Here is a 25,668-nt window from a genome sequence, read left to right as displayed (position 1 = left end):
GAGGGTGCATGAAGTTTCCCTTCCTGATTCACTGGATGTTGTAGCTTAAAGATATTTAGTATTCAGTAAAACGTCTAGTTTGAAAAAGTGCACACATTTTAACAAAAATAATGGTAATGATAAATTTAGGTTTTGCTTCAGAGAAGGAACAGAGTTAAAGCATGAGTTTTAGACCAGTGTCAAAAGTTTAGAGTCTGCTTCACATTGCTGCAGGTGCTGTAGCACCCCCTGTTGCAAAAGGCAGACATCACAGCTGCCATAGTGCCATAATGCTGTCTAGTTCCTTGCCTGTTTACATCCATCTTTTTCATTACTGCCACCCTATGGCCACAATCAGGTATTGTTGCTGAAAGCGACCTTGACCTCTAGGTAAAGGTAACATCTCAAGTTATCTGAAAATCTAATGAATGCGATAACTCGAGAAGGTGGCCACCATTCTTTTCAAATTATTAATTTTTTATTGAGGAAAAGAAAGCTACCCAAACTTACCCACCCCTATCTGAAAAAGTAATTACTTCATAACTCTAACAAGTGGTTGTGTGACCCTTAGCAGCAAGAACTGAGAAGCGAGCATCTTAATTGGATTTAAGTGTGAACTTTGACTAAGGTCACTTCAAAGCCTTAATTTAAAAATATATATATATATTTAAAAAATATTTATTTATTGAGCCATTCAGAGGTGGACCTGTCGTATTTCTGAGCATGTCCTGAAATTCTTCTTCATGATTTTCTGGTAGAGCTCCTCAGAAATACCTAGATACCAATTGTTAAAGAATTCATTAAATATACTGGATGTGAGAGAGAAAGGGGTATTTCTAACCCCACATCACATAGATGTCTCCTTTCTCCCTGCAATGGAAGATTTAAGATCAAGAAACTGAACAGGAATGACAGCGGTAATCATAGCCTTTAAACTTTTGATTCAAGTGGAACATCATCAAGTAAATGGAATTGACAGTTGTTAATTCAAACAACTTTTATGGATTGGATTAAAATTTGTTAATCCAAATTTGGAAATCAGCCATAAATAGATTAAAAAAAAAACATTATTTTGTAAAACTATATAATATGTGTCAGAAAATGTTAGATGTTTGTATTTTCTGTTTTCCCTATTCTTCATTAGAAGAATAGATCTATTAACACATAGTGAGTGAGATAGGTGACTGAAGAAATACTCAATGCATCATGGGAATCCCCCAGCAGCCTACACCCATGGCAGGATAACTTCATAACAAATTCAGGGTCACCTGGTCCAGCCCTAACTATATGCTTAAGCAAAAAGGAAGGTTTGAAGCCTAATCTTAAAAGTAGAGATAGTGTCTGTCTCCCAAATCCAAACTGGAAGCTGGTTCCACAGAAGAGGGGCCTGAAAACTGAAGGCTCTGCCTCCCATTCTACTTTTAAATACTCTAGGAACAACAAGTAGGCCTGCAGTGCGAGAGCAAAGTGCTCTAATGGGTGATATGGTACTTAAAGGTCATTAAGATAAGATGGGGCCTGATTATTTAAGACCTTGTATCTGAGGAGCAGGATTTTGAATTCAATTCTGGATTTAACAGGAAGCCAATGAAGGGAAGCCAAAACAGGAGAAATCTGCTCTCTCTTTCTAGTCCCTGTCAGTACTCTTGCTGCAGCATTTTGGATCAGCTGAAGGCTTTTCAGCGAGTTTTTAGGACATCCTGATAATAATGAATTACAGTAGTCCAGCCTGGAAGTAATAAATGCATGAACTAGTTTTTCAGCTTCACTCTGGGACAGGATGTTTTTAATTTTAGAGATGTTGCGCAAATGGAAGAAAGCAGTCCTACATATTTGTTTAATATGTGCGTTGAAGGACATGTCCTGGTCAAAAATGACTCCAAGGTTCCTCACGGTGTTACTGGAGGCCAAGGTAATGCCATCCAAAGAAAGAGTCTGGCTGTTATGTATGAATTACATGTCCATGAATTACATGCTTACAGTCCTCCTGATCACTGTGTGACACCTAGTGCCATCTTTGAATAAGGTTATGGTACAGTAACAAAGAACATAGAAATTATTACTAAATCTACACTGATAAAAACGGAAAAAGTGACCAGGGTGTTGACTTTTTTACCGTATTTGCTATATGAACTACTGCAGCTCCTGTGATTTATAAAATGTCTTTTCAATCCATACTTATGACTTGTATAAACATTTTCAACCCTTTTCAATTCTTAACACCAGCCTTCCTAATCAGTTTATTCAGTCTATTGGTGTGAACAGCTCTGATGTTGCTCCCATAGTAGACTAAAGCAAAGTACACTGAGATCACGACAACTGAGTGAAAGAAAATCTACCACATTTTGCTGCATACACTGAAGAATCCTACCTTTCTTACACAATAGAGCCTGCTCCTTCTCTTCTTTTATACAGCCTCTGTGTCAGCGCAGGACCTGTACTCCACTTTGGAGCCTAATTGTATCTGCAGTTTTCAGAGAGAAGTTGTCTAACTTTGACAACAACAAATAGAAAACAATCACATTATTTTATTTTATTTTTTCTTTCCCATCACCTATTTAAGTATTGTAAGCATTATTTTTATGTCCAGGAACACACGGACACTTAGTTCTGTTATGGAGGATAACAGAACTAAGGTACATGTGACAAAAACACTGGTGTCTGCTCTGGACTCACAACCAATGAATGAGAAAATAAAGAAGCACAAGCACATGTCCACTACCCCGCTGTTTGCTTATGTGGGTGAATAAAGTGGCTATTAATACAACTCTGACAGAGTGCTGTTGCAGTGTGTTTCTGTGGTAGTTACTTTAAGGAAAAAAACTGATTAAAAATTGAAGGCAAGGTAATTTACTATTATGAATGAGTTCAAGAACTTGATAGAAATTTAACATGGTTTTGAAAATCTATATGATTTAACTCATAAATATTTTTTACATAAATACAAATTTTTACATACATGTATTTTATTCTTTATACTTATTCTTCATTAGAGACTATAAAGAATGACAGAGATTCTGATTTAAAATCTAAGCTCATCTGTGTGTGTTTCTCTCAGCTCCTGTGTCCTCTGTCCTGCTGCTCTCTGAGTGTCTGTCCCAGGGAGAGAGGAGGGTGTCCTGCTCCTCTGAGGGAGGGGACAGTCCTCAGTACAGCTGGACTCTGGATGGACGCACACTGACAGATGCTGAGCTCCTTTCTGGAAATAATGAGAGTAACATCATCACTCTGAAACAGCACGTCTCAGGACGTCTGGTCTGCTCAGTCAGGAACAACGTCAGTAATGTCTTCAAAGAGGAGAGGATATCTACCTGTGGTGAGTAAGAACATTAGACATATAAGCTGATAATCAAAACTTTAATTTAATTTTAATTTATTTTTTTCAATTTTCATTTTCTGTTCCCCAATAGGCTTCATTTTCATTAACTGCACTTTAATTAATGGGGCACAGAAATCGCTGTGGGTGTATGAAGCCAACAACACTCTGTGTATTAAACCAACAATCACAACTAGAGGGAGTACTAGAGACTGAAGAAGTGTCAGTTAAAAACAGCATAACACCCTTTAATCAAACTGCCTGCAGTGATGGCACATGGCACAATAGTAAGTGAAAACTTACTAACTTAGTAACTTAGTAACTCCAGTAAATTGGATTCATTTACTTCACTTTCTTCTTTCTTACCATGAGAAGTAAGTGAAAACTCGCAGCTCTGCCTAACATGTGATTTTTGTGTCTCTGAACAGATAAGTCCTTGCTTATGTGTGGTTTGAGAGGAGTTGTGGTCATTCTCTTGTTAATTGGGATTTACATCTACTTTGCTTGGAAGAAAAAGAAACATGAAAAAGCTGAAGTATCTGCTGTCCCACAAACAAGAGGAGATCCAGAGGGCTCTGTTCTGATGGTTGAAATGAGTTCTGCAACTTATGCCAACACCTAGTGTCACCTTTAAACTACTGAAATCTGACAAAACAACACATTTTTTGTTTATATACTTGGCAAATTATGTTCCTCACTTAAGCAGCTCATGCTGAATTGAGCTCTGAGGGTTTTCCGCATTTTTATTTGTGGAAGCTTTGATTACAAAGGTTGTGAATGTAATCTGAACTTAACTTCTTTTCTTACTTGGTAAAGGTGGAATCAGTCAAGTCATTTTTTAAATTCAAACATCTGAAATATTTAGTTTCACTAAGCTTTAAACAAGGATTTTTGTCTTAGAAGATTCGGGCGATTTGGGGGGTTTTTTTAAAGAGGAGGAGAAGGATGGCCTGAGACATTTTAGTGAACTTCAGATCAGGAACATTAATGTGAAAATCTATGAAGTTCAGACACATGTGAATCAACAGCATAGTGTGAATGTATTTTATCACCATGTGTAGTGTTGCCATGAAGCAACATTAAAACCATAAACTTCAAAAATGAAAAATTACAAAACCCTTTTTAAATTGATGATGTATTTTCTTTGTCCCTTTTCTGTTTTTCTGATTTCGGTTTTGATGCATGTGGTCTCTCAAGTTTGCTTTTCTTTATTTCAGAAATTTTGTAAAGTTTCAAATAAATCCTTCACATTTAATTTTTGTGTCCTTTAAAATGCTGTATGGTATAAGGGTTTAGACCAAAATGACTCCAGACACAACTGATGAACTTAAAAAACAGCTTTATTGCTGGAACTCAAGGAACAAAAACAGAATGAAAATTAGGCTGGAACTGATGACTTACTGAGAACTGTGGAAACAATACAGGACACACAGAGCACACGACATGGGGCAGGACACAACAGAGAACTGTGCAAAAAGTGAGGTAATCAGTGAGATGGAATACACCAGGAAACACAGCTCAACCAAATCATGGAAAACAAGACAGAGGGAAGCAAAATTAAACACAAAGAACACAAGATGAGGGAGCGGCAAAATAAGATGGGTAGAGAACACAGAGACAAAAGACTTGACACACAGAAAGAAAGGGAAACAAAAAGAGAGACAAGAGTAGAGTAAAATCACATAATGAACACAGAAGTTAACTTTTGAACTCTTAATAATCTCATTATTACAAAATTTATCTTTTCTGGTAAAACATTAAATATTAGGTAAAATTATGTTTGATCAATTTACAGAAATCCAAAAGAAGTGATAAAAGATGAGAAGCATCTTTACTGAATTCTCTTGTTTCTTCAGGTGAATTTTTAAAGTGGACCATCTGAAAAATGTAGCGTCACCAAGCTGATTGAATGGACAGTACACAAGAGAGGTGAAGCAGAGAGTGCAGGTAAGGTGGAGTGGGTGGAGACAAGTGTCAAGGAAGATTTGTGACACAAGAATACAAGATACCGCCGGTTTACAAGATGCGAGTGAGGTCTGCTTTGATTTATAGTTTGGAGATGGAGACAAGAGGCAGAGCTTAAGGTAGCAAAGTTGAAGATGTTAGGATTTTCATTGGAGTGACCTGGATGGACATAATCAGAAATGAGTATGTGGCAGCAACAAGGAGGAGGAAACTGAAAAGGCAACGTGACTTGGGGGTGGAGTTACACGCCAGGAAATTCCACCAGGCACTCAGGCTCCTTACTGATGAGGCAGAGGCGTGACCAATCAATTTCAATAAGTTTATTAAACAAAATAACTGAAAATAATATGGAGCTGCACCAAAGAAAACAGAAAATTAGGTGACAGGACTTAGAAAACCACAAGGCATTTAATTAAAACACTTTATTACCAGGCATTGCTTAAAGACAACAAGGTTCACTGTCACTGTGTTGCTCTAGTTAAAATAGCAGCTCAACAAGATAACTAATCAGTAGGGTTAAAGGCAGGCCACTTAGAGAAACAACCTTCAGAGGGGAGTTCTACCAGTTACTCACTCGTGATGTCACACTGCAGCTTCAATGGTGCTTTTTACTCATATCCTGATGTTTACACTGACATGCATAAGAGAGAACTTCACCAAACATGCCTAGGCTGCCAAACAAGCAGCTGTCTCTCTACTAAAACAAAAGAAATTAAAAATAACCTAAAAAACAAGTTCTAAAGAAACGAGGAACAACTCAGTGAACAATATGAAAGCAGAAGTTTCTCTCTCTCTCTTGCTCTCTATCACATTTTACAAGCTGCTGTTATTAATAAAAACAATAATAAGAACGAAACCTCTGCTGTGCCCTGTGTTCATAGTCTACACTTAAATATAGAGAAGCAGAATATAACAAGAAGAATAATGGACTGGCTGTTCTTGGTAAAAGATGCATGTGTACCTTTGGTTTTGTATGGTGACCGTTTCTCTTGTTTCACTTCCTTCTACATACAATGACAATCTGTTCTTTTATGGTGAAACCCAACACTTAACCTCTATTTATGACAACATTTTGAGTTTGTTACTCAATGTTTGTAAATGTGTTTCAAGGTTTGATGGAATCTGTTATTAAGATGTATTAAATTAAACATGTCTGGCTTTATTATACACTTTGTTTTTTGTCATCCCCATTAAATTTGCTTCAGAGTGCAAATAAACAAATTTTAGTTGTCAGTGTAATTTAGCTGTAAATATTACAACTGTCAATGAAACGGCATTATTAGTTGGACAATAAAATTACATGATTAGTTTGGGGCTGTTGAATTCAATTTAAATTAAACTTTTCTCTTTTTTTTTCTCTGCAGTTAAATTCTAGTCACATCCTGTCTGGTCTGAGTTCATACATACTTATCTGAAGCTGATCAGTATTGACAAGCAATGCTGGCAACTGCTTTTAGTAGTTAACACAAAAATATTCTGAAGTAGCCACATCCTGCTTGGTCTAAATTTATATGTTCTGATCTGAAGGTTTCTCACCAACAGGAAACATGGTCAGTGTAGGTTGGGTCTGTTTGCATCGCAGTAAAGCAGAAGAGCTGCCTGCGGAGTCAACAGATGCTGAATAGAGAATCAAACATGCAAGCTCTGTTTGTACTGTTCGTGATGCTATTAGGAGTCTCTCATGGTGAGCTGTGTTTACTTATTCAAAGCATGCAGCTGCTGTGGTATTAAGTACAGCCACTGAAAGATTTTGATGTCGTCTTTAGTGTTGCAGTAAGTTCTGCAGCTTACAGGTTGGTGGCATTGTGTTGATGCCACTGGGAGTATCTGATGATGAGCTGTTCTGCTTTTTCATTTCATGCGGCACTTTATTGATACATACTTATCCCCAGACCTGGTGTCACTCGACCTTTGTTCATGGGTCTAAAAATTATATTTACAGTCAAATTATCTTGTTTTTATTCCAAACAAATGCTTAATATTTTAGATTACACATTTTTATATTTCAAAGGTTATGACTGTAATTTTAACTCATCTATCTTTTAGCGAAAGTGGAATCAGATCATCGCTTCAAATAAAGTCATCTGACCAGTGGCACCTGTTTGTACGAAATTGTATTTGAGCACTGTTTTTTTAATAATACAGTAGTTTTTAAAATAACAACTAACAATATGAATAAAATGTAAAACAAACAATACTGATCATTTCAATTGGTAAAATTATCTCAAACTTTAAAGTATAAAAAGGGATCAGATACACATTTTGTCACAGCCCGAATAATTTAATGTTATTCGACAGTTAAGAGAGGGGGAAATAATTATTTTTATGTTAATAAATGTCAAATATTAGCTACAATACTTTTTTGCTAATGATTATTTACCACTAGAGTGCATATTTATGAAAAAAGAAATACTGTAATTTAAATCCTTCAGCAGTAGTTTTGAGTCTTGATTAGTGTTTATAAGCATTTATTGCAAAAGCAATCAGAGATTTTGAAGTTTTGTTCAATTAAACTTTAAATGATATGAATGTTAAATGACCCCATGGCACCATTTAAGATTCAACTAAAGCAATATTTAATTCCAACAGTACATTCTGTAGTTTGCATAAATTCTTCTGTGATCAGCATTTTTAAATATAAAATTAACCAGTGCAGTGCAAAGAATGTTCAAACCACTGTTGCTCAACATGCTGACCTATCTGTTTGACAGAGATTGAAAGCGTCTTTCATTTTGTACTCTTTTTAGAGATGAAACATGTGCTATCATTAATTTTGTGTCTATTTTTTCATCTAAACATATTTCTGAAATGTATTATTTCATTTTCAGTCTGGAACTTTTATTTCTTAGGAATTCAAATTGTTAGTCTCATATCTGAAATCTCTTTTTCATGAAGGCTAAAGGAGGAAGAAAAACTAATGTCAATTCATTTTCCTACTCTCAGCGTGTGAGAAGTTATCTACCACTTCACTAAAACCTAAAGCCAACGTTTTCATAATTTCTCCTTTCAGGCTGAGCACTAACAGTCTGTTAACTGCAGTCTGTTAACATCAATACCACAGATTTGCTTATTTGAGAGAAAAGATTTGAAAGCTGCTGATTGAGTCAACACAGACTGAACAGCTGACATGGAAGCTGCAGTTGGACTGTTGCTGATGTTCGGAGTATCTCATGGTGAGCAACCAATTTTTTTTTTCATGCGAGGTTTCAAAAATACTTATTTCATACTTAATTTCAGTGCAATCAGAATTAGGTCTGAAAAAAAGTTACTTCTTAGTTTTGTCATGCTCCTTCATTCTGATGTTGCTGTCTCCTATCTGGATTTTAGGATTGCTTCATGTATCACAGCTGCTGGTCGGTGGTTATATCTGAGTGGTTAATGGTTGGCTGTCTGTCTGTCTGGAACTCAAAGTTCCACATGACCTTAGTTAGCACTGTTGTTCTCAACCACCTTCAGTGGGGTCTCCTATCGGGATTTGGGGATCATATGCAGCACAAATGTTCCTGTACTTGCTTGTGCAAGTCAGTGTATGCCGTCCCAGCCCTGTTACTGTATGCTGCTCTGTCTCTGAGCCCTGTTAGCTGTGACTTCTTCCTCTAAAATCTAGTGCTTAGGCCCTGTTCTTTTCCTTCCCTCTATCTGTCGATGATATATCTGCAGGGGGTCAGTCATACATGATGGTCCCACTTCCTGTTCCTTATCACTGTCTGTCTTCAGTTGTTTTGGAGCAGCTCACCTCAGGGAGCCATTTTTATTTCAACAGCAGCTTCCATATCTGTTCACAGAGCCTCAGACCTTTGAGTGGAAACCTCCATGCATTGTGAGGAGTTTTCATGTCTCCTCTTGTGGCCAGTTTGTTATTCCAGCTTGGTATCTGATGACGAGAAGACATATATATTGATGGCTCACATTTTTTTCAGCGCCTCTTATACTTGGGGTGACCGTGGCTCAGGGGATTGGGAAGCTCAACTGTAACCGGAAGGTTGCCAGTTCGATCCCTCTACTCTCTCTGTCCTGGTCGTTGTGTCCTTGGGCAAGACACTTTACCCTACCGCTTACTGATGTTGGCCAGAGGGGCCGATGGCGCGATATGGCAGCCTCGCTTCTGTCAGTCTGCCCCAGGGCAGCTGTGGCTACAACTGTAGCTTGCCTCCATCAGTGTGTGAATGAATAGTGGGATTGTAAAGCGCTTTGGGTGCCTAGAAAAACGCTATATAAATGCAATCCATTATTATTATTTCTGGAGGTATTTGACTGTGTCTAACTTTAGTGTGTCTTTATCATGTAGCTCCCGTTAGCCTGTTGGATACCCAAGCACTTCTTCTGTGTGTCCTGTATGTCCACTATCATGCCTTGGGGCAACTCCACCCCATCAGTCTCTCTTTACAACCTTTTTGCCACATTTATAAAGAATGACATCCTAGTGTCCTCACTGTAGATCCTGGTGAGGTGGATCAGTGAGTCAATGTTTCAGTCACTCCTGGCATACAGCATAATGTCATCGATGGACAGGAAGTGGCTGATGGTCACTCCACTCTGATCTTTGTGATGTGGACAGTGCATCAAGTGTGGGATATTCCACATCTGATGGTGACTTTTGTGACTGCCTTCGAGTTGGCCTACAATATTGTCCCTCCTGAGTTTTTGTAAATGTCATTAGTGCAATATTAGCCTTGTATAAAGCCAAGCACACATAAATCCAGAAGCATTGAGTTATAAGCATCCTCAGGTTGGTCTGCCTGGTCCTTATAGTTCTGGTGTACAGGTCTATTAACCATTACTTTGTGCTTTGATCTCCTTTTGTTACCACTTCTGATATCCTCTCTGAAACATTGTTTACATTTGTTAAATAGTGTTCAGTAAAGAGGAGACAAGAAAGCAGGGCACACAGCAAAAGCCCTCTGGCTAGAACTCAGGCCACTATGTCAGGCATGTGGACATCTGCTCATCTACTGAGCAAAACTAACAACTATGACAACTTTATTTTTGTTTTGCAGGTGTGGAAACTCACTGTGATGGCAGACAGAATGGAACTCAGTGTTATGGAGCTTTGGGAGGAAGTGTGGACATCCAGCTGATGGACAACACTTCAGAAATAAATAGATACCAATTGTTAAAGAGTTCATTAAAAATATTAGATGTTAGAAATAATACGGTTATTTCTAATACCATAAGAGAGAGAGCTCATTTTCCCAGTAATGGAACGTTTAGGATCAATAAACTGAACAGGACAGACGGTGGTAATTATACCCTTCAAACCTTTGATTCAGATGGAAAATCATCAGGCGAGCAGATTTTACAGTTGTTTATTGAAGGTAAATGTTGGGAAATTAAGCCATTAATAGATGTAAATAAAATATTGTTGTGGTAATCTATACAATAATCTATACAATATATCTCACACATTTCCCTGTATTCTATGCTTTCCCTATTCTTTATTAGAGACTCTAAAGAATTAGGGAGATTCTGATTTAAAATCTAAACTCATCTGTGTGTGTTTCTCTCAGCTCCTGTGTCCTCTGTCCTGCTGGTCCCTGAGTGTCTGTCCCAGGGAGAGATGAGGGTGTCCTGCTCCTCTGAGGGAGGGGACAGTCCTCAGTACAGCTGGACTCTGGATGGACGCACACTGACAGATGCTGAGCTCCTTTCTGGAAATAATAAGACTAACATCATCACTCTGAAACAGAACGTCTCAGGACGTCTGGTCTGCTCAGTCAGGAACAACATCAGTAATGTCTCCAAAGAGGAGAGAATATATACCTGTGGTGAGTGAGAACACTGAGTGACCAAAATGATCATATTTGTGATTATCACAGTCTTTCATTAATTATACGTTTTTGCTCTCAGGCTTCATTTTCATTAACTGCACTTCAGTCAATGGAACACAGCTATCAGGGTGGGTGTATGAAGCTAATAACACCCTGTGTATTAAACCAACAACAGTCCCCAAACAAACTGCTACCGCCATAGTGTCAAATAAAAACCCCACTAAGATTAAACCCTTCAATCAAACTGTCAGCAGTGATAACCCATGGTACATTAGTAAGTGAAAATGACTTTGCTACAGTAGACTGACTCTTGCCAGTTTCTCAATATTTCTTTGTTTGTCTTCATAAAAATTAAGACTTGCTGACTTGTTTTTGTCTTATTCTGTCCTTTTTTCAAACAGCCTATTTACCACTGATCGGTGGTGTTCTCTCAGCACTGCTCATTTTGTTAGTTGTGGGTGTAGCAGGTGCCTGTGAACACATCATAAAGCAAAAAACCAAACCTACAGAACAAAGAGGTACAAAACTTTCCATTTCTACACTCCACTTTCTCAGATTAATTAAACATATATAATTATTTAACATTTTTTTAATAAACCTTTTTGCTGTCTTGCCAAGAGTTTAATCATACTTCTGTCATATGTCAGTTAAATTTGTTGGTGTGGCTAATCAGCTAGTTTTAACACAACAACTAAAAACATGGGGAAACAGCTCAAAAAACGGCAGCCCGAAAGTTCACCAATGAAACATTTTGAATTAGTTTTAATGTGCACCAGTTAATCACACACACTGCCTTCAATCTTTGTGGTAAAACTAATCAACTGTTCCAGCAGCAGACATGAGAGTGAAAGTTCTTGTTTAAGTCAAACCATTCCTGTACTAATACACTGACTGTTCGTGCCACCTCTTCCTACTAATTTGCAGCTGAAGAAGATGACCAGGAAGTAACCTATGCTGATGTCATTATCACGAAATGTCAGAGGAAGGATGCTGAGCAAAGAGCAGAGGCGGAGGTGGAGTATGGCCAAATCAAGTTTTCAAGCAACAGGAGATGATTTAAGTGGTTGGAGCTTTTACACCGACTGCACCACTGAGGGCAGTCCGAAGGAGGAGGTGACATCAAGATGCCAAAAGGTTGTTGCTTCATGTAAGTCTGTGGCTGAAACACAGTTAATCTTTCAGCTAACAGCACATAAAGAACAAAACAAATATGAATAAAATGAATGATGACTGAATTTTATTCAGACACTTTAGCTTCCTGTGACACCTTCATGGGCTACTTTGTCCCTACTCTAATAATAACAACAACAACAACAATAATAATAATAATAATAATAATAATAATAATAATAATAATAATAATAATAATAATAATAATGTTCATCTTTGGCCTGTCTTTAGATTTATATCTGGGGATCAGCCCCCTCTTCTGTAAGAAATGCATGTGTCTTAATAAATCTGGATAAATGTGAAGCAAGCATTGTATATAATAACATTGGAAGAGAAGAGAGAAACAAAATCCTATTGACATTGTTCTGGTGGACTAATGTGGAAAGCCTTCATTTGTTTTTCCTCTTCTGTTCTCACCCACTCTTGGAGATCACTGTAGATATGTGTACTTGTTTAGTTTTAAAATGTTTCCGTTTTTAATGTGCTGAAAAAATACAGTTTAAACAAAAACACATTTTTTGCAATGATGTGGAAAAAAGTATTTGGTAACATTTAATAATGTGATAATAATAATGTACTGTTTGATGTCCTGATAACCTAATTAATAACATATTTATTTCATTAGTAAAATTATATATTTGCTAAATTATGTTTTTTTTAATATAATCTTTTTATACAAACCTGTATAATCTGATCTTTCTCCTCTTCTACCTGATAACCAATATTTGATAACCTCCCTGCCGCCAGTTTACCGCCAAGAAAGAAGTGGTTGCATATTCTATCTAACCTTACCACTGTACTCCACACTTGTGTCCAGGTGTCCCTGTTGCTTGACTGGCAGGTTTTTAAATGGTCATATTTGACTTTAATGTTTAAATCCAGATTTTAAACATCTTATCATTTGCATAGGAACATGGCTATTTCTATAGGTGACTGACTTCTCTCTGTATGTTGTTCTCTCATTATTACGACTGAAACAGTTTCTGAATGTGTGGTGTCAGCTGTTTTATAAAAGAAGATGAGATATAAAATACACATTTTACATTTTGATATACACTTGTATTACTATACTTTGAACTGTGTTTTTGCCTTAATGTTTTTTTCTTATGTGTATTGTATATATGTGGCTTTGAATGGAACCTGTTTTGGGCAAGACTTCTGAAGCTTTTGAGTAACACAAGTAGCACTTATTTGTACCTTTTGTTATGGCAATCAGTGTGCATGTTTTTTTAGTAGCTCCTGTTTAAGTATGTACAACAAAGAAATCATATGTTGCAGCAATTGTCACATTAGTTGTTTAAAATAGTAATTCTGAGTAGTATTTACAAAGTGAAGAGTAGATGTGACTTATAATAGCCAGTACTCACTTACAGTTTTTATCTTTGCAAACAATATATAAACTTTTTAAAGCAATGTTTTTGTGTGTCTTTTCTTAGTAAGGTTAACAATGCAGAATTCATAGTGTAGATTTTATTAAATGTTAATTTAAAAAAAGTCTCTTTTAAGCTCGGTCTTTAATTTCACACCAGTATAAACTTGTTTTAAGTTTGTCTAATATGATTCTAATTTCCGACAGGCCCGATGATGCTATGATTACCAGCATTATTGATTCAAAAACCTTTGGTGACCACTAAGAAGTGAACATAACTTTAAACTTATCAGCAAGAAGATGTGGAAGTTTCCCTTCTTGTTTCATGCACTCAAAAAAATGAAATTGGGTGGTTGGTACATGTACAAGATTCAAACTTATAATTTGAACTAAATAATTTCATGTTTCTATGGTGAAAATAATTAAATCATGTAGCATCTGCATGAAATTCAGCAACTTAATTTGTTCTTGTTGAGATGATATGATACAATCTAGTGAGAGTGGTTAGTTGCCTGGACTCACAAAATTCACAAGATCACATTAGATGTCAAACTGCAGGAAAATCGCTGGAGTTTTAAGAGGCAGACAGCTACACCCACACCACGTGAATGCTATTGCTATATATTGTGGTTTAACCTGTCAAAGACAAAAATGTACAGAAAATTCTACATCAAGCCTTGTAATCATAGCTTTCCTAGTTTTGTTAAGCCTGGGTTGACAGCTTGGTGGTGTGATGGTTAGTGCTGTTGCCTCACAGGGCCTGGGTTCAAATGAACAATCTGGCTTGTTTGCAGTGTGTAATAGAGTTAGGTTAATTGATAATTCTAAATTACCCATGAATGTAAGTGCAAATGGTTGTTTGTCTCTATGAAATCATCAACCCCCATATTGTTTCATTAAGCAAGACTAGCAGTAATTGCCTTGATTAACAAAGTAGTTGTTCAAACAACAAGATTTCATTGTAAATGGTAAATGGCCTGTATTTACATACCCAGTCATTCACCCATTCACACACTGGTGATGGCAAGCTATATTGTAGCCACAGCCACCCTGGGGCGCACTGACAGAGGCGAGGCTGCCGGACACTGGCGCCACCGGGCCCTCTGACCACCACCAGTAGGCAACGGGTGAAGTGTCTTGCCCAAGGACACAACGACCAAGACTATCCGAGCCGGGGCTGGAACCTGCAACCTTCCGATTACAAGGCGAACTCCCAACTCTTGAGCCACGATCGCCCCGATTGTGTTTTCCTAAAGTTTTTAACTCGTGTAGAATGAATTAAAACAAATTTCACTCTACATACTTAAATAAATCACTTCAAGTCAATGTAAGTATACTACATTGATCCAACGTAATCTGATTACATCAAACCACCAAATGCCAAATGTGTTGGTTTGACATGGTCAAAAATGGGTTATTGTACTTGGTTAAATCATGTGGAAAAAGGTCCCATGATTAAATTGTGTTCATCCAACAACAGATTTTTTTGAGTGTGGGGCTTGTTGTTGTTCCTTAAAGATATCTCTGTTTAATAAAGGTGTTTATTAAAGCTTCTCGTTAAAAACATGCAGTGCTCTAAGCAATGGTGAAGCAACGTAAAACATGCAAACAAAACTGACCTTCAGGCCACCCTGCAACATCAGAAAAGTGTTAATGCACATATTTTGCACATTGTTACCTCTGTGATGAGGCACTAATAAGTTACTAAACTCCTTCCCCCTACACTAGTACAGTATCACTGAGGGCGCGCAAATTAGGATTTTGCAGGTGCTGCAGTGCCCCCTGTTACAAAAGGCATCACAGTGCCCCAGGGTCATCGCAGGAGATCATCTGTCTCCATCTCAACCTGTCCCTAGCATCCTCTTCTGTCACACCAACCCACTGCATGTCCTTCATCAGTACATCCATATATTTTTTTCTGTGGTTTTCTCATTTTCTTTTCCCCTGGCAGCTCAATCTTTAACATATTTTGTGCAATATAGCCACTATCCCCCCTCTGCACATGTTTAAACCATCTTAACTCCCCACAAAATGCAAAACATAGCTGAATAAATGGCCTAAAATGTTTTTAAACAATATTGTAATTTAAGAAATGAGTGATTTAGGAAGTTGAGATAAATAAGTAAAAATAAAAATGAATAATAGTTATTGTTTATTTAACACAGCTGCCAGAGCTCTTACTATAAAGCTTTCACAGCCATCACACTATCATAATAGCACAGAAATAAATTTGAGACACTGAGTTTGTTCAACTTGTAAAAATAAAATAGAATCAGATGCACAAACCTGTTCTAAGTATGCATGGACTGAGTATGTACTTCACTGTATTTTTCTTTAGTTAGGGTTTAATCTGGTGTAGATTCAAACTATTTGGTATGGTCAAATGTTGCTGTACTGGTGGATTTCTTTAATATTGTAAGATCATGACATCAGTGTAAAGTCTTTCGAGAAGCAAAATACAATAAAAGCAAGAAAGGTGTAACTAAGCAATGATGAAGTCCAAACCTTTCCCACTAGAGGGCGACATTGTGTAAAAAATACTGAAAATTGTGGCGCTGCTATTACCACAATAGAAGAAATTGGTCATGTGACTGCACATTTTTGAAGAGTCAGCCATTTTACTAATCCTGCAAATAAGAGAACCTCATTGCATGAGAATTAAGAATATTTAAGTTCAAAAACTTTTTTTTGTCTTTTAAAGTAAAATTTCTGAGATCAAGGTTTTTTGATTGTTTTGTCTGAACAGTTATAGACAGGTCTGAAAACATTTCACAGATGTTTCAGTGCTTTGGTAAGCTACACTGCGAGTCTATACACCTAACATGATGTTAGCTCAAAACCGCTGGATGATGCTTTTTTTTTTTTCAAAATGGTGGGGTTGGGGTGCTTTGTGCCCAACTTATGAATGTTGTAACATATTATTTTATTAATTGTTTTTGTTTGTTTGCTTGTTTTTTTACAGATTTTCACAGTGACATTCTTAATTTCAGACCAAAAATAGAAATAGACCATCATGCCATGGAGTTATAATAGGGAGGACAGGCAGGGCTTCCACTCCTTTAGAGGACATGGACAGAGTGAATGAGGTGGAGAAGGGGAAGTCCATTCGTCAGGTGGCGAGGAAGATGAACATATTCACAATGACATTAAAACAATATGTGGAGAAGAAAAAGATACATGGAAAAGAAATAAGGCTATAAAAGGATATAAAAGATATAAAAGGATATAAAAGATCTGGACTTGTCAATCAAGAGAGAGGTGGCAGAACATATGGAGGCACTAACAGCCTGTATGTGTTCATTACTTTGTGCATACTCAAAAGCCAGTTCATGGTATTTGAATATGCACAAAAAATTACATTTTGATCCAGCTGGCAGGGATATCAGAGGCTAAAGCAAGTTGGGTTAAGTGTCCATTTAAGAAAAAGTAGGGAACAATAATTCTTTCCCCAGGAAATGCTCATTATCAGTTATCAAAATGCAGATAGTTCACAAAGAAGTAAAGTTGGGTACTTATTTAGAGTGTATAGCTTGACATATGTAAATCTAAAAGTAATTGTGATTGACATAGTGAAGTTTGCAGGCAAAATCAAATCTTACAACTACGTTGGTTTGGTTGATGGTGCTGACACTGGTGCAAAGTTTTTAAGGTGAAGTAGTAATAGGTCTGTGAATGGAAAGCCCATCTTCACTTTCAAAGAAAATTTTGACAGAGTCATCCCTCGAGAAAATGTGCATAAAAAAACAACTACCCACACCACAAAAACTTGGTCGTACATCCAGAAGGGAGCAGTGGGTAGCATCAACAAGTTCCTTTGGCCCTAGGCCATTTTTAAGAAAACTGATTTTTGATGTGCTCGTGTGGCTTGTATAAAATTGGCCTTTGATATTGTAAAATAACTTTAAATAAACCTCAGATAAGTCGTTTTGTGTTAAATTTGTCTAGCTTTTATAGAATTACAGTTTCTGAAATCAAATATACTATTTTACTTTAATAATGAATGGCTCAATTTACCCCAAGGTATTCTCTCCAAAGGCGCAACTTACCCTGCATCGGGGTCAAGTTGTGCCACAAGAACACTTTTTTTCAGAAAGCTATATTTCTTAAATACTGTATTTCAGATCCAAAGTGATTGTTCCCAGGCATGCACAACATCCTGAAATATATGTACATGTTTTAGTTGGAAGCATTACTATCATGGCCTCACTTTAAGCAAAATCTTAAAGCGAGTTGTGCCAGTTTTTACTTTAAGTAAAAACCCACCCCACTCTCCCCTATTTATGTTTTAAAACTCAAATAATAAAAATCCAACTATAGAAATTTTCACCTTCCACAAAACATATTGTGCAGTATGTCTAAAAACATATTTGACATTATGGAACAGTGATCAGTTCAGTTAATATGCTTTTACGCCTCTGTCAGTGCGCCCCAGGGTGGCTGTGGCTACAACGTAGCTTGCCATCACCAGTGTGTGAATGTGTGCGTGAATGGGTGGATGACTGGATGTGTAAAGCGCTTTGGGGTCCTTAGGGACTAATAAAGCGCTATACAAATACAGGCCATTTACCATTTACCATTTATGCTATCATTGTATAAGAATTAAAAGATATGCACCACGATGCACTTCATGATTATTTTCCCACATAAACATTAATCACATTGTTTTTCCACAAAGTGCATGTAGCTTGCATGAATTTAATGTAAACATTGCCCAGATGGCTCTCAGGAGTCTAAAATGACAAAAAATCTCCAGCCTTCGGTTGTATTTGTGATCTCAGTCTTTCAGTCATTAACCAGAGCTCATGACAACTGGTGATCTTGCGAACATGAATCTAAAGCTCTTATTCTCTCAGTTCTTTCTTCAATGCAATGGACCAGTGCAGCATCTGCATGACTGCTGGTATTGCCCCAGTTCATCTATAAATCTCCTGTTCCTCTTTCCCCTCACTCAGTAACTTCATCTGCAGAAAATTAAAAAAAAAAACTGACACATGAAGTAAACTTAATTCAAGACTTTATTGTTTAAGAATTGTAAAGATTTGTATTAAAAATGTAAAACCCAGAAACCACAGAGCTTCTCATCATAATTCAATATGAGCTGTCTGTGAAACAAGAATTTCTCTCTAAATGTTATTTTCATGCTTGTGAACCAATGACAAAAACAACAGCAAGTAAAAGGTGACACTAGGTGTTGGTGTAAGTTGCAGAACTCATTTCAACCATCAGAACAGAGTCTTCTGGATCTCCTCTTGTTTGTGGGACAGCAGAGACTTCAGCTTTGGCATGTTTCTTTTTTTTCCAAGCGAAGTAGATGTAAATCCCAATTAGCAAGAGAATTACCACAACTGCTCGCAAACCGCATATAAGCAAGGACTTATCTGTTCAGAGACACCAAAATCACATGTTAGGCAGAGCTGGGTCTGCTGTTGGTTCAATGCACATTGTTTTCATATACCCACCCTGATGTCTGTATCCCACTGATGGAGCTGCAGTTAATAAAAATGAAGCATAGTGTGATCCAACAAACAAACAGTTCAAGACATAATGACCATAAAAATTAAATTTATGCTTATTAACTTTTATTCATAAGGTTCTCACTCACCACAGGTAGACATCCTGTGTTCTATGAAAACGTTAGTGACGTTGTTCCTGACTGAGCAGACCAGACGTCCTGAGACGTGCTGTTTCAGAGTGATAACGTTAGTCTCATTATTTCCAGAAAGGAGCTCAGCATCTGTCAGTGTGCGTCCATCCAGAGTCCAGCTGTACTGAGGACTGTCCCCTCCCTCAGAGGAGCAGGACACCCTCCTCTCTTCCTGGGACAGACACTCAGAGACCAGCAGGACAGAGGACACAGGAGCTGAGAGAAACACACACAGATGAGTTTTGATTTCAAATCAGAATTGCAGAATTAAATCAGTCATTCCTTATAGTCTTCAGTGAAAAATATGTATAAACCATAAAATACATAGATATAGATTTCTCAAATGATGTTAAAATTATATTCGTACTTATTAATGGCTTAATTTCAAAACAAGGAAAACATTACCTTGAACAAACAAGTGTAGAGTCTGCTCGTCTGATGCTTTTCCATCCGAATCAAAGGTTTTTAGGCTATAATTACCACTGTCTGTCCTGCTCAGATAATTGAGCCTAAATGTTCCATTACTGGGAAAAAAGAGAAATTTATGTTCTATGATATTAGAAAGAATCTTTTTCTTTCTCACATCTAGTATTTTTAATGAATTCTTTAACAAATGGTATCGAGGTATTTTTGAGGTGCTGTTCATCAGCTTGATCTCCACACTTCCTCCCAAAGCTCCATAACACTGAGCTCCATCCTGTCTGCCATCACAGTAAGTTCCCACACCTGCAAACACACAAAAAAGGAAACAAAAGCAAAATTATTACAATGGACTGGCAGCAGTGACAAATGTTTACCTGAAACAGAAATGGTGTTATTGCAACTACTGTTTGTCTGTGTTTTTGCAAAGATGCATTTATTGTTGAACACATGAGCAGCATGGACCTCTGAATATTTCACTGTTTGGGTAGACATTTGGTGCCACAATAAATCAATAAAATCATAGATGGTATTGTAACTGCTATTTTATTTTTGTTTATTTTCGTACAACTATGTTAGTAACTGAAAATGTATTTTTTTTAAAACACACACACACAGCCAGAACACTTTCTGTTCTTTACAACACTTTAAAAATGTGGCTTCAATGTTCCAGTTAAAATAAAATTCCATTGTGAAATATGTGTATAAATTAGAGAGAACAAGAGACAGAGAGCAAGAATCATATGAAAATGTTTATCTAAAAAATAACTGGTGCTTTTGTGGCTACTGAATGTTGTTAGGTGAAGATGCGTTTATTAAGGCACAGCCAACTAGAGTCCAGGTAATGATAACAAAAATTCACAGTGCTCTCACTCACCACAGGTAGATATCTTCTGTACTTTGAAGGCATCACTGACGTTGTTCCTCACTGAGCAGACCAGACGTCCTGAGACGTGCTGTTTCAGAATGATGATGTTAGTCTCATTATTTACAGAAAGGAGCTCAGCATCTGTCAGTGTGCGTCCATCCAGAGTCCAGCTGTACTGAGGACTGTCCCCTCCCTCAGAGGAGCAGGACACCCTCCTCTCTCCCTGGGACAGACACTCAGAGACCAGCAGGACAGAGGACACAGGAGCTGAGAGAAACACACACAGATGAGTTTAGATCTGAAATCAGAATCTAGGTCATTCTTTATAGTCTTTGATAGGGAACATAAATAGGGAAGCAAAAATCATACAATACGTGTATCTGAATTTTCTGTTTCATATCTATTAATGCCTTTACTGTATTTCAAAACAAGGAAAACATTACCTTGAACAAACAAGTGTAGAGTCTGCTCGTCTGATGCTTTTCCATCTGAATTAAATGTTATAAGGCTATAATTACCACTGTCATTCCTGCTCAGGTAATTGAGCCTAAATGTTCCATTACTGGGAAAAAAGAGAGACCTATTTTGTATGATATTAGAAAGAATCTTTTTCTTTCTCACATCTAGTATTTTTAATGAATTCTTTAACAGTTGGTATCGAGGTATTTTTGAGGTGCTGTTCATCAGCTTGATCTCCACACTTCCTCCCAAAGCTCCATAACACTGAGCTCCATCCTGTCTGCCATCACAGTAAGTTTCCACACCTGCAAACATACACACACACAAAAGGAAATGAAAGCAAAATTATTACAATGGACTGGCAGCACTGACAAATGTTTACCAAAAACAGAAATGGTGTTTTTGTGGCTGCTGCCTGTCTGTATTTTTGCAAAGATGCAGTTATTGTTGCACGCATGTCTGTGACTGAAACATAGTTAGGTTTCAAGCCTTGAAGAAAAATAAATTACTGTGTGAAGGACTGAGAGGAAGAGAGAGAACCATTTATCAATGATACTAGAAGGTTTTTGAAACTGACAACTTAAATTCCCAAGAAATACACATTTCCATATTAAGTAGTGTAAAATAAATTGTGTCGTCTCATTAAAATTGTATTAAAATAAAATTATGAACAGCATGAAATGATTTTAATTGGCACTGTAGCCCTAAAAACATGAAATTTTGAATGTCTCACTGGGTGGGTCCAATAACCATGTCTCAGCTTAAGAAAATCCATCATAGTTGTTATGTTTCCTCAAAGTGCCATTCACATGAAGTGATGTCAGAGTTTGCTATTACAATTAAAAGTGATAATATAGAAAAAGAATTAAATGTATTCAACAGATCCTGAATTTATTTTAAAAGAAATACAAGAAAAACAATTCCTCGACTGTTTTCAGCTCACCATGAGACAATCCCAGCAACATCACTATCAATCCAAGCACAGCTTCCATGTCTTCTTGGTGTTCAGAGTGTGTTCATACAGTTAAATAACAGAAATGACTGATACTACATATCAGTCGGTGTTCACAAACTGTATGTGGAAAGGTGATAAAGGAAGTAAAACAAAGAGTAGAGACAACATAACCTCAGCTTCTTCTTTCCCACGTTTTTTTCAGTGTGCAGATTTTTTTTGTTTTTAATTTATTTTACAAACACAGGAATGCAGAAATATTACGCCATCTATGTATACACTAACAGTCTCATTTAAAGGTTTTTCTTTATTTTCATGACTATTTACATTGTAGTTTCTCACTGAAGGAATCAAAACTATGAATGAATACATATGGAATTAAGTAGTAAACAAAAAGTGTGAACTAACTCAAAGCATGTTTTAAATTCTTCAAAATAGCCAATCACCTGTTGGTGTTCACACACTGTATGTGGAAAGGTGATATAGGAAGCAAAAGCAAGGGCAGAGACAAAATAACCTCAGCTTCTTCTTTCCCATGTTTTTTGCAGTGTGCATATACACTAGTATAGTATATACTATATACTTGTAGTGTTTTCAACGAGGATGTTGGTGACACCGAGTTAAACCACAAATGAAGACCCTGGAGTTTAGTTGCAGCTTGTTTAATTGTCTCCATGAACATGTGGTGAAAACTGAAATGACAGAAAATAAACTCTATCTCAACAGGTAGAAACATGTTTACATCAATAAAGTGCATTACTCTCACTAAAACAGTCATGTTAGCAAAATATACATTAATATCCAAAGCTATTTGTATAAACTGTCATATAAAGTAACTTACGGCGTTCCAGCCTGATAATTCAGAGAAGATGGCATCTGATTACATCTCCATGCTGCCTTCTGCATGAGGAGCCTGTTTCTCAGCAAAAACAGTGTTTGACCCAAACCGGAAGTGCTTGACCGGAACCGGAAGTGCGCCGCCCGAACAGGAAATACATTCTAGCGATATTTTCCTTTTAACTAAAACATATGTAAAGTATGAATTATTCATTTTAACAACACATATCAATGTTTTAATGACAAATCTTTTTAGAATTATTTATTTCAAACTTATGAACCTATTTATTCAGAGAAATGCCTTAAGGGCAACACACTCCCCGCCTGGCCTCGGGAGGCCACTATGCTAAACAAACATTATGCATTCAGTCCTTTGGCATGAGGAGGATAACTTCTGTAACCGGTCGCATAAATGTCTTTATGCACCCTTGATCGCATGTCTTTACCTCAATTTTCCTTACTCGATCGTCCTTGCTTGGGAATGTGGCAGTGACCCTGGCCATGGGCCAGCTGTTTCGTGCAACCTGCTTGTCCTTTAGCAGAACCAGGTCGCCAACTTGGAGGTTTCTGCGCGACCCGGTCCATTTCTGCCTTTGCTGCAATGTGGGTAGATACTCTCGCCTCCAGCGTGTCCAGAACTGGTTGGAAAGGGCTTGGACCCGTCTCCATTGTTTGTTGTAGAGGTCTTTATCCGAAAAGTCTCCAGGTGGGGGTAGGAGGCAAGATTTCTGCGTAAGGAGCATTGAAGGGGATAGGATGAAAGCGTTCTCTGGATCAGAGGACACTGGGACGAGCGGCCTTGCATTTATTATGGCTGTAACCTCAGCCATGAGTGTGCATAACACGTCATGAGTCAGTTGAACCTTGTTTTGTAGTAGCATGGAGTCCAGGATTCTGCGGGCGACTCCAATCATGCGCTCCCAAGAACCTCCCATGTGGGATGCATGTGGTGGATTAAACTCCCAACTGCAGCCTTGGATAGTTAGGTACTGTTGGAGTGATTTGTCCATTCCAAGTTCCTTTGATGTGCTAATAAAATTGGTGCCACGGTCAGATAGTAGCTGTTTGGCGGGGCCTCTTAGAGCGAAGAAGCGGCGGAGGGCGTTCACGCAGCTGGACGTGTCTAGAGATTCGATTACCTCAATATGCACGGCTCTCGAACTCATGCAGGTAAACATGATGGCCCACCGCTTACTTTCAGCTACCCCGCCCCTAGTACGCCTGGTTGTTATGGACCACGGTCCGAAAACATCAAGGCCGACGTAGGTGAAAGGAGGACAAGTTTTTAGGCGTTCAGGTGGTAGGTCCGCCATGAGTTGTTGTTCTTGTTTTCCACGTAGTTTGCGGCAGGTTAAACATTTGTGGATCACTGAATTGACTAGTTTTTTGCCGCCTAAAAGCCACAGCCCAGCAGCTCTGATTGCTCCTTCCGTCAGATGACGACCTTGGTGCCTTGTGAGTTCATGGTAATGGCGAGTGATCAGAAGGGAGATGTGACTGTCTTTGGGAAGAATTACTGGGCTCTTTTCAACACTCTCAATTTCTGCATGTTTGAGCCGGCCTCCAACAGAAATGAGACTGTCCTGTAACATTGGGCTGAGCTTCTTGAGGGGGCTCTGTTTTGAGATTGGCTTGCCAACATCAAGGGCAGAAAGTTCCTTCTCAAAGTATGCCTTCTGTGTCTCTTTGAAGATGACAATTTTTGCTTGAGCAATCTCCTCTGGAGTTTGAGGCAGATGACATTTGTGCCAGCCTTTGCATTTTTTGTTTGGATTAGTCCCATTGAAGGACTTTGCAATATGGATAAGACTTGCTATGGCTCTGACTAAGGACTTGAAGGTAGAAAAGTGCTCAAAACGCTTACAGATGAGTACTTGGAGGTGAGTGACATAAGTTTTTACTTCTGGTCTAATTTCTGAGTCATTATCTGGTTCGATCAGGTCAAACATTCCACTCAGTTGTGCTATCTCTGCGGCAGGATGGTGGATGAAGGGCGGTCCGGTGAACCAGGTGGACCTTTTTAGTTGGAATGCTGACAATGACCTAGACGCATGGTCTGCTGGATTTTCCTCCGTGCGCACATAATGCCACTGTTCTGGCTTTGATGACTGGCGAATGCGCTGTACTCTGTTGTGAACGTATGTGTAAAACCTTTTTGACTCATTACAGATGTAGCCGAGCACTACCTTACTGTCCGTATAGAAGTGCACTGCATCAAAGTCTAAGTCCAACTCGTCTTGAATGAGGTCAGCCATTTCTGCTGCCAAGACGGCTGCACATAGTTCAAGCCTTGGTATTGTAGGTTCTGACAGTGGGGCTAGTTTTGCTTTGCCCATTATGAACCCAACCTCGACCTTCCCATCTGTTTGAATTGCCTTTAAGTAGGCTACAGCTCCTATGGCCTTAGTGGATGCATCTGAGAATAAACACAGTTCCTTGCGCTCTGCTTGACTTAGTGAGGTGGAAGTGTAGGTTCTGGGAACATGTAGTTCTCTTAGATCCTGAAGGGAATTTCTCCACGTTTCCCATCTGCTTTGTTTGTCCTCTGGAAGGGGTACGTCCCAATCTGAACATTCCGAAGTAAGCTCTCTGAGTAGGGCCCTTCCTTGGATTGTAATGGGTGCCAATAGGCCCAGGGGATCGAAGACGCTATTGACAGAGGACAATACACCACGGCGAGTGAATGGCTTGTTTGAGGTGGCCACTGAGTAAGTGAATGTGTCTCTTGTTATTTCCCAAATGAGTCCAAGGCTTCGCTGGGATTGTGTCTCTTCACCACCTAAATCTAAGTTTTTCGTGACGGGAGCACAATCTTCTGGGCAGAAGGCCTGCATAACTGCCTGAGAGTTGGAAACGAACTTATGCAGGCGCAGGTTAGATTCAGCGAGTGAGGCTTGTGTTCTTTGAAGCAAGTCTATAGC

At 38.1% G+C, this 25,668-nt stretch overlaps 3 protein-coding genes across 4 annotated transcripts; 1 reads left to right on the top strand and 2 right to left on the bottom strand.

Moving 5' to 3' along the window:
• The first annotated feature begins 6,829 nt into the window (after positions 1-6,829).
• LOC116322637 (T-cell surface antigen CD2-like) lies at positions 6,830-13,611 on the top strand. Its single transcript, XM_031742755.2, has 7 exons — positions 6,830-6,944; positions 8,271-8,433; positions 10,258-10,575; positions 10,768-11,025; positions 11,108-11,302; positions 11,430-11,546; positions 11,953-13,611. The coding sequence occupies exons 2-7, from the start codon at positions 8,388-8,390 to the stop codon at positions 12,081-12,083; spliced, it is 1,065 nt and encodes a 354-aa protein (XP_031598615.1). The 5' UTR covers positions 6,830-6,944; positions 8,271-8,387; the 3' UTR covers positions 12,084-13,611.
• Positions 13,612-18,565: 4,954 nt separating this feature from the next.
• Positions 18,566-21,950, bottom strand: LOC120443674 (hemicentin-1-like). The gene is made up of 7 exons (XM_039622896.1): positions 21,902-21,950; positions 20,943-21,263; positions 20,509-20,766; positions 19,617-19,937; positions 19,170-19,427; positions 19,027-19,053; positions 18,566-18,945 (listed from the first exon to the last, which is right to left on the bottom strand). Exons 1-7 carry the CDS (start codon positions 21,948-21,950, stop codon positions 18,752-18,754), a joined length of 1,428 nt encoding a protein of 475 aa, XP_039478830.1. The 3' UTR covers positions 18,566-18,751.
• A 606-nt stretch (positions 21,951-22,556) lies between these two features.
• Positions 22,557-25,668, bottom strand: LOC120441972. Of its 2 annotated transcripts, XM_039617639.1 has the most exons (3): positions 23,194-25,668; positions 22,752-22,865; positions 22,557-22,602 (listed from the first exon to the last, which is right to left on the bottom strand). In XM_039617639.1, exons 1-2 carry the CDS (start codon positions 25,579-25,581, stop codon positions 22,791-22,793), a joined length of 2,463 nt encoding a protein of 820 aa, XP_039473573.1. In that variant the 5' UTR covers positions 25,582-25,668; the 3' UTR covers positions 22,557-22,602; positions 22,752-22,790. The 2 variants fall into 2 exon arrangements, with proteins under 2 accessions (XP_039473573.1, XP_039473577.1); XM_039617643.1 differs by lacking the exon at positions 22,557-22,602 and having other exon boundaries at positions 22,828-22,930.

This window comes from Oreochromis aureus, linkage group 2, assembly GCF_013358895.1.
Source record: "Oreochromis aureus strain Israel breed Guangdong linkage group 2, ZZ_aureus, whole genome shotgun sequence".
Lineage (NCBI taxonomy): Eukaryota > Metazoa > Chordata > Actinopteri > Cichliformes > Cichlidae > Oreochromis > Oreochromis aureus.
The sequence above is the reverse complement of the archived record's forward strand: the minus strand, read 5'-3'. Positions and strand labels throughout refer to the sequence as shown.

What these genes read in the sequence shown, in the direction of transcription:
- LOC120441972 (XM_039617639.1), bottom strand. Translation starts at nt 25,581, where the DNA reads ATGCAGGCCTTCTGCCCAGAAGATTGTGCTCCCGTCACGAAAAACTTA. An exon ending in ATCGAGTAAGGAAAATTGAG is followed by an intron (nt 22,866 to 23,193) that starts GTAAAGACATGC and finishes GTTCCGGTCAAG; the next exon opens with CACTTCCGGTTTGGGTCAAA.
- LOC116322637 (XM_031742755.2), top strand. Translation starts at nt 8,388, where the DNA reads ATGGAAGCTGCAGTTGGACTGTTGCTGATGTTCGGAGTATCTCATG. An exon ending in GATGTTCGGAGTATCTCATG is followed by an intron (nt 8,434 to 10,257) that starts GTGAGCAACCAA and finishes TTTGTTTTGCAG; the next exon opens with GTGTGGAAACTCACTGTGAT. An exon ending in TGATAACCCATGGTACATTA is followed by an intron (nt 11,303 to 11,429) that starts GTAAGTGAAAAT and finishes TTTTTCAAACAG; the next exon opens with CCTATTTACCACTGATCGGT.
- LOC120443674 (XM_039622896.1), bottom strand. Translation starts at nt 21,950, where the DNA reads ATGGAAGCTGTGCTTGGATTGATAGTGATGTTGCTGGGATTGTCTCAT. An exon ending in GTTGCTGGGATTGTCTCATG is followed by an intron (nt 21,264 to 21,901) that starts GTGAGCTGAAAA and finishes GTATGTTTGCAG; the next exon opens with GTGTGGAAACTTACTGTGAT. An exon ending in ACACAGGATGTCTACCTGTG is followed by an intron (nt 19,054 to 19,169) that starts GTGAGTGAGAAC and finishes TATTAACTGCAG; the next exon opens with CTCCATCAGTGGGATACAGA.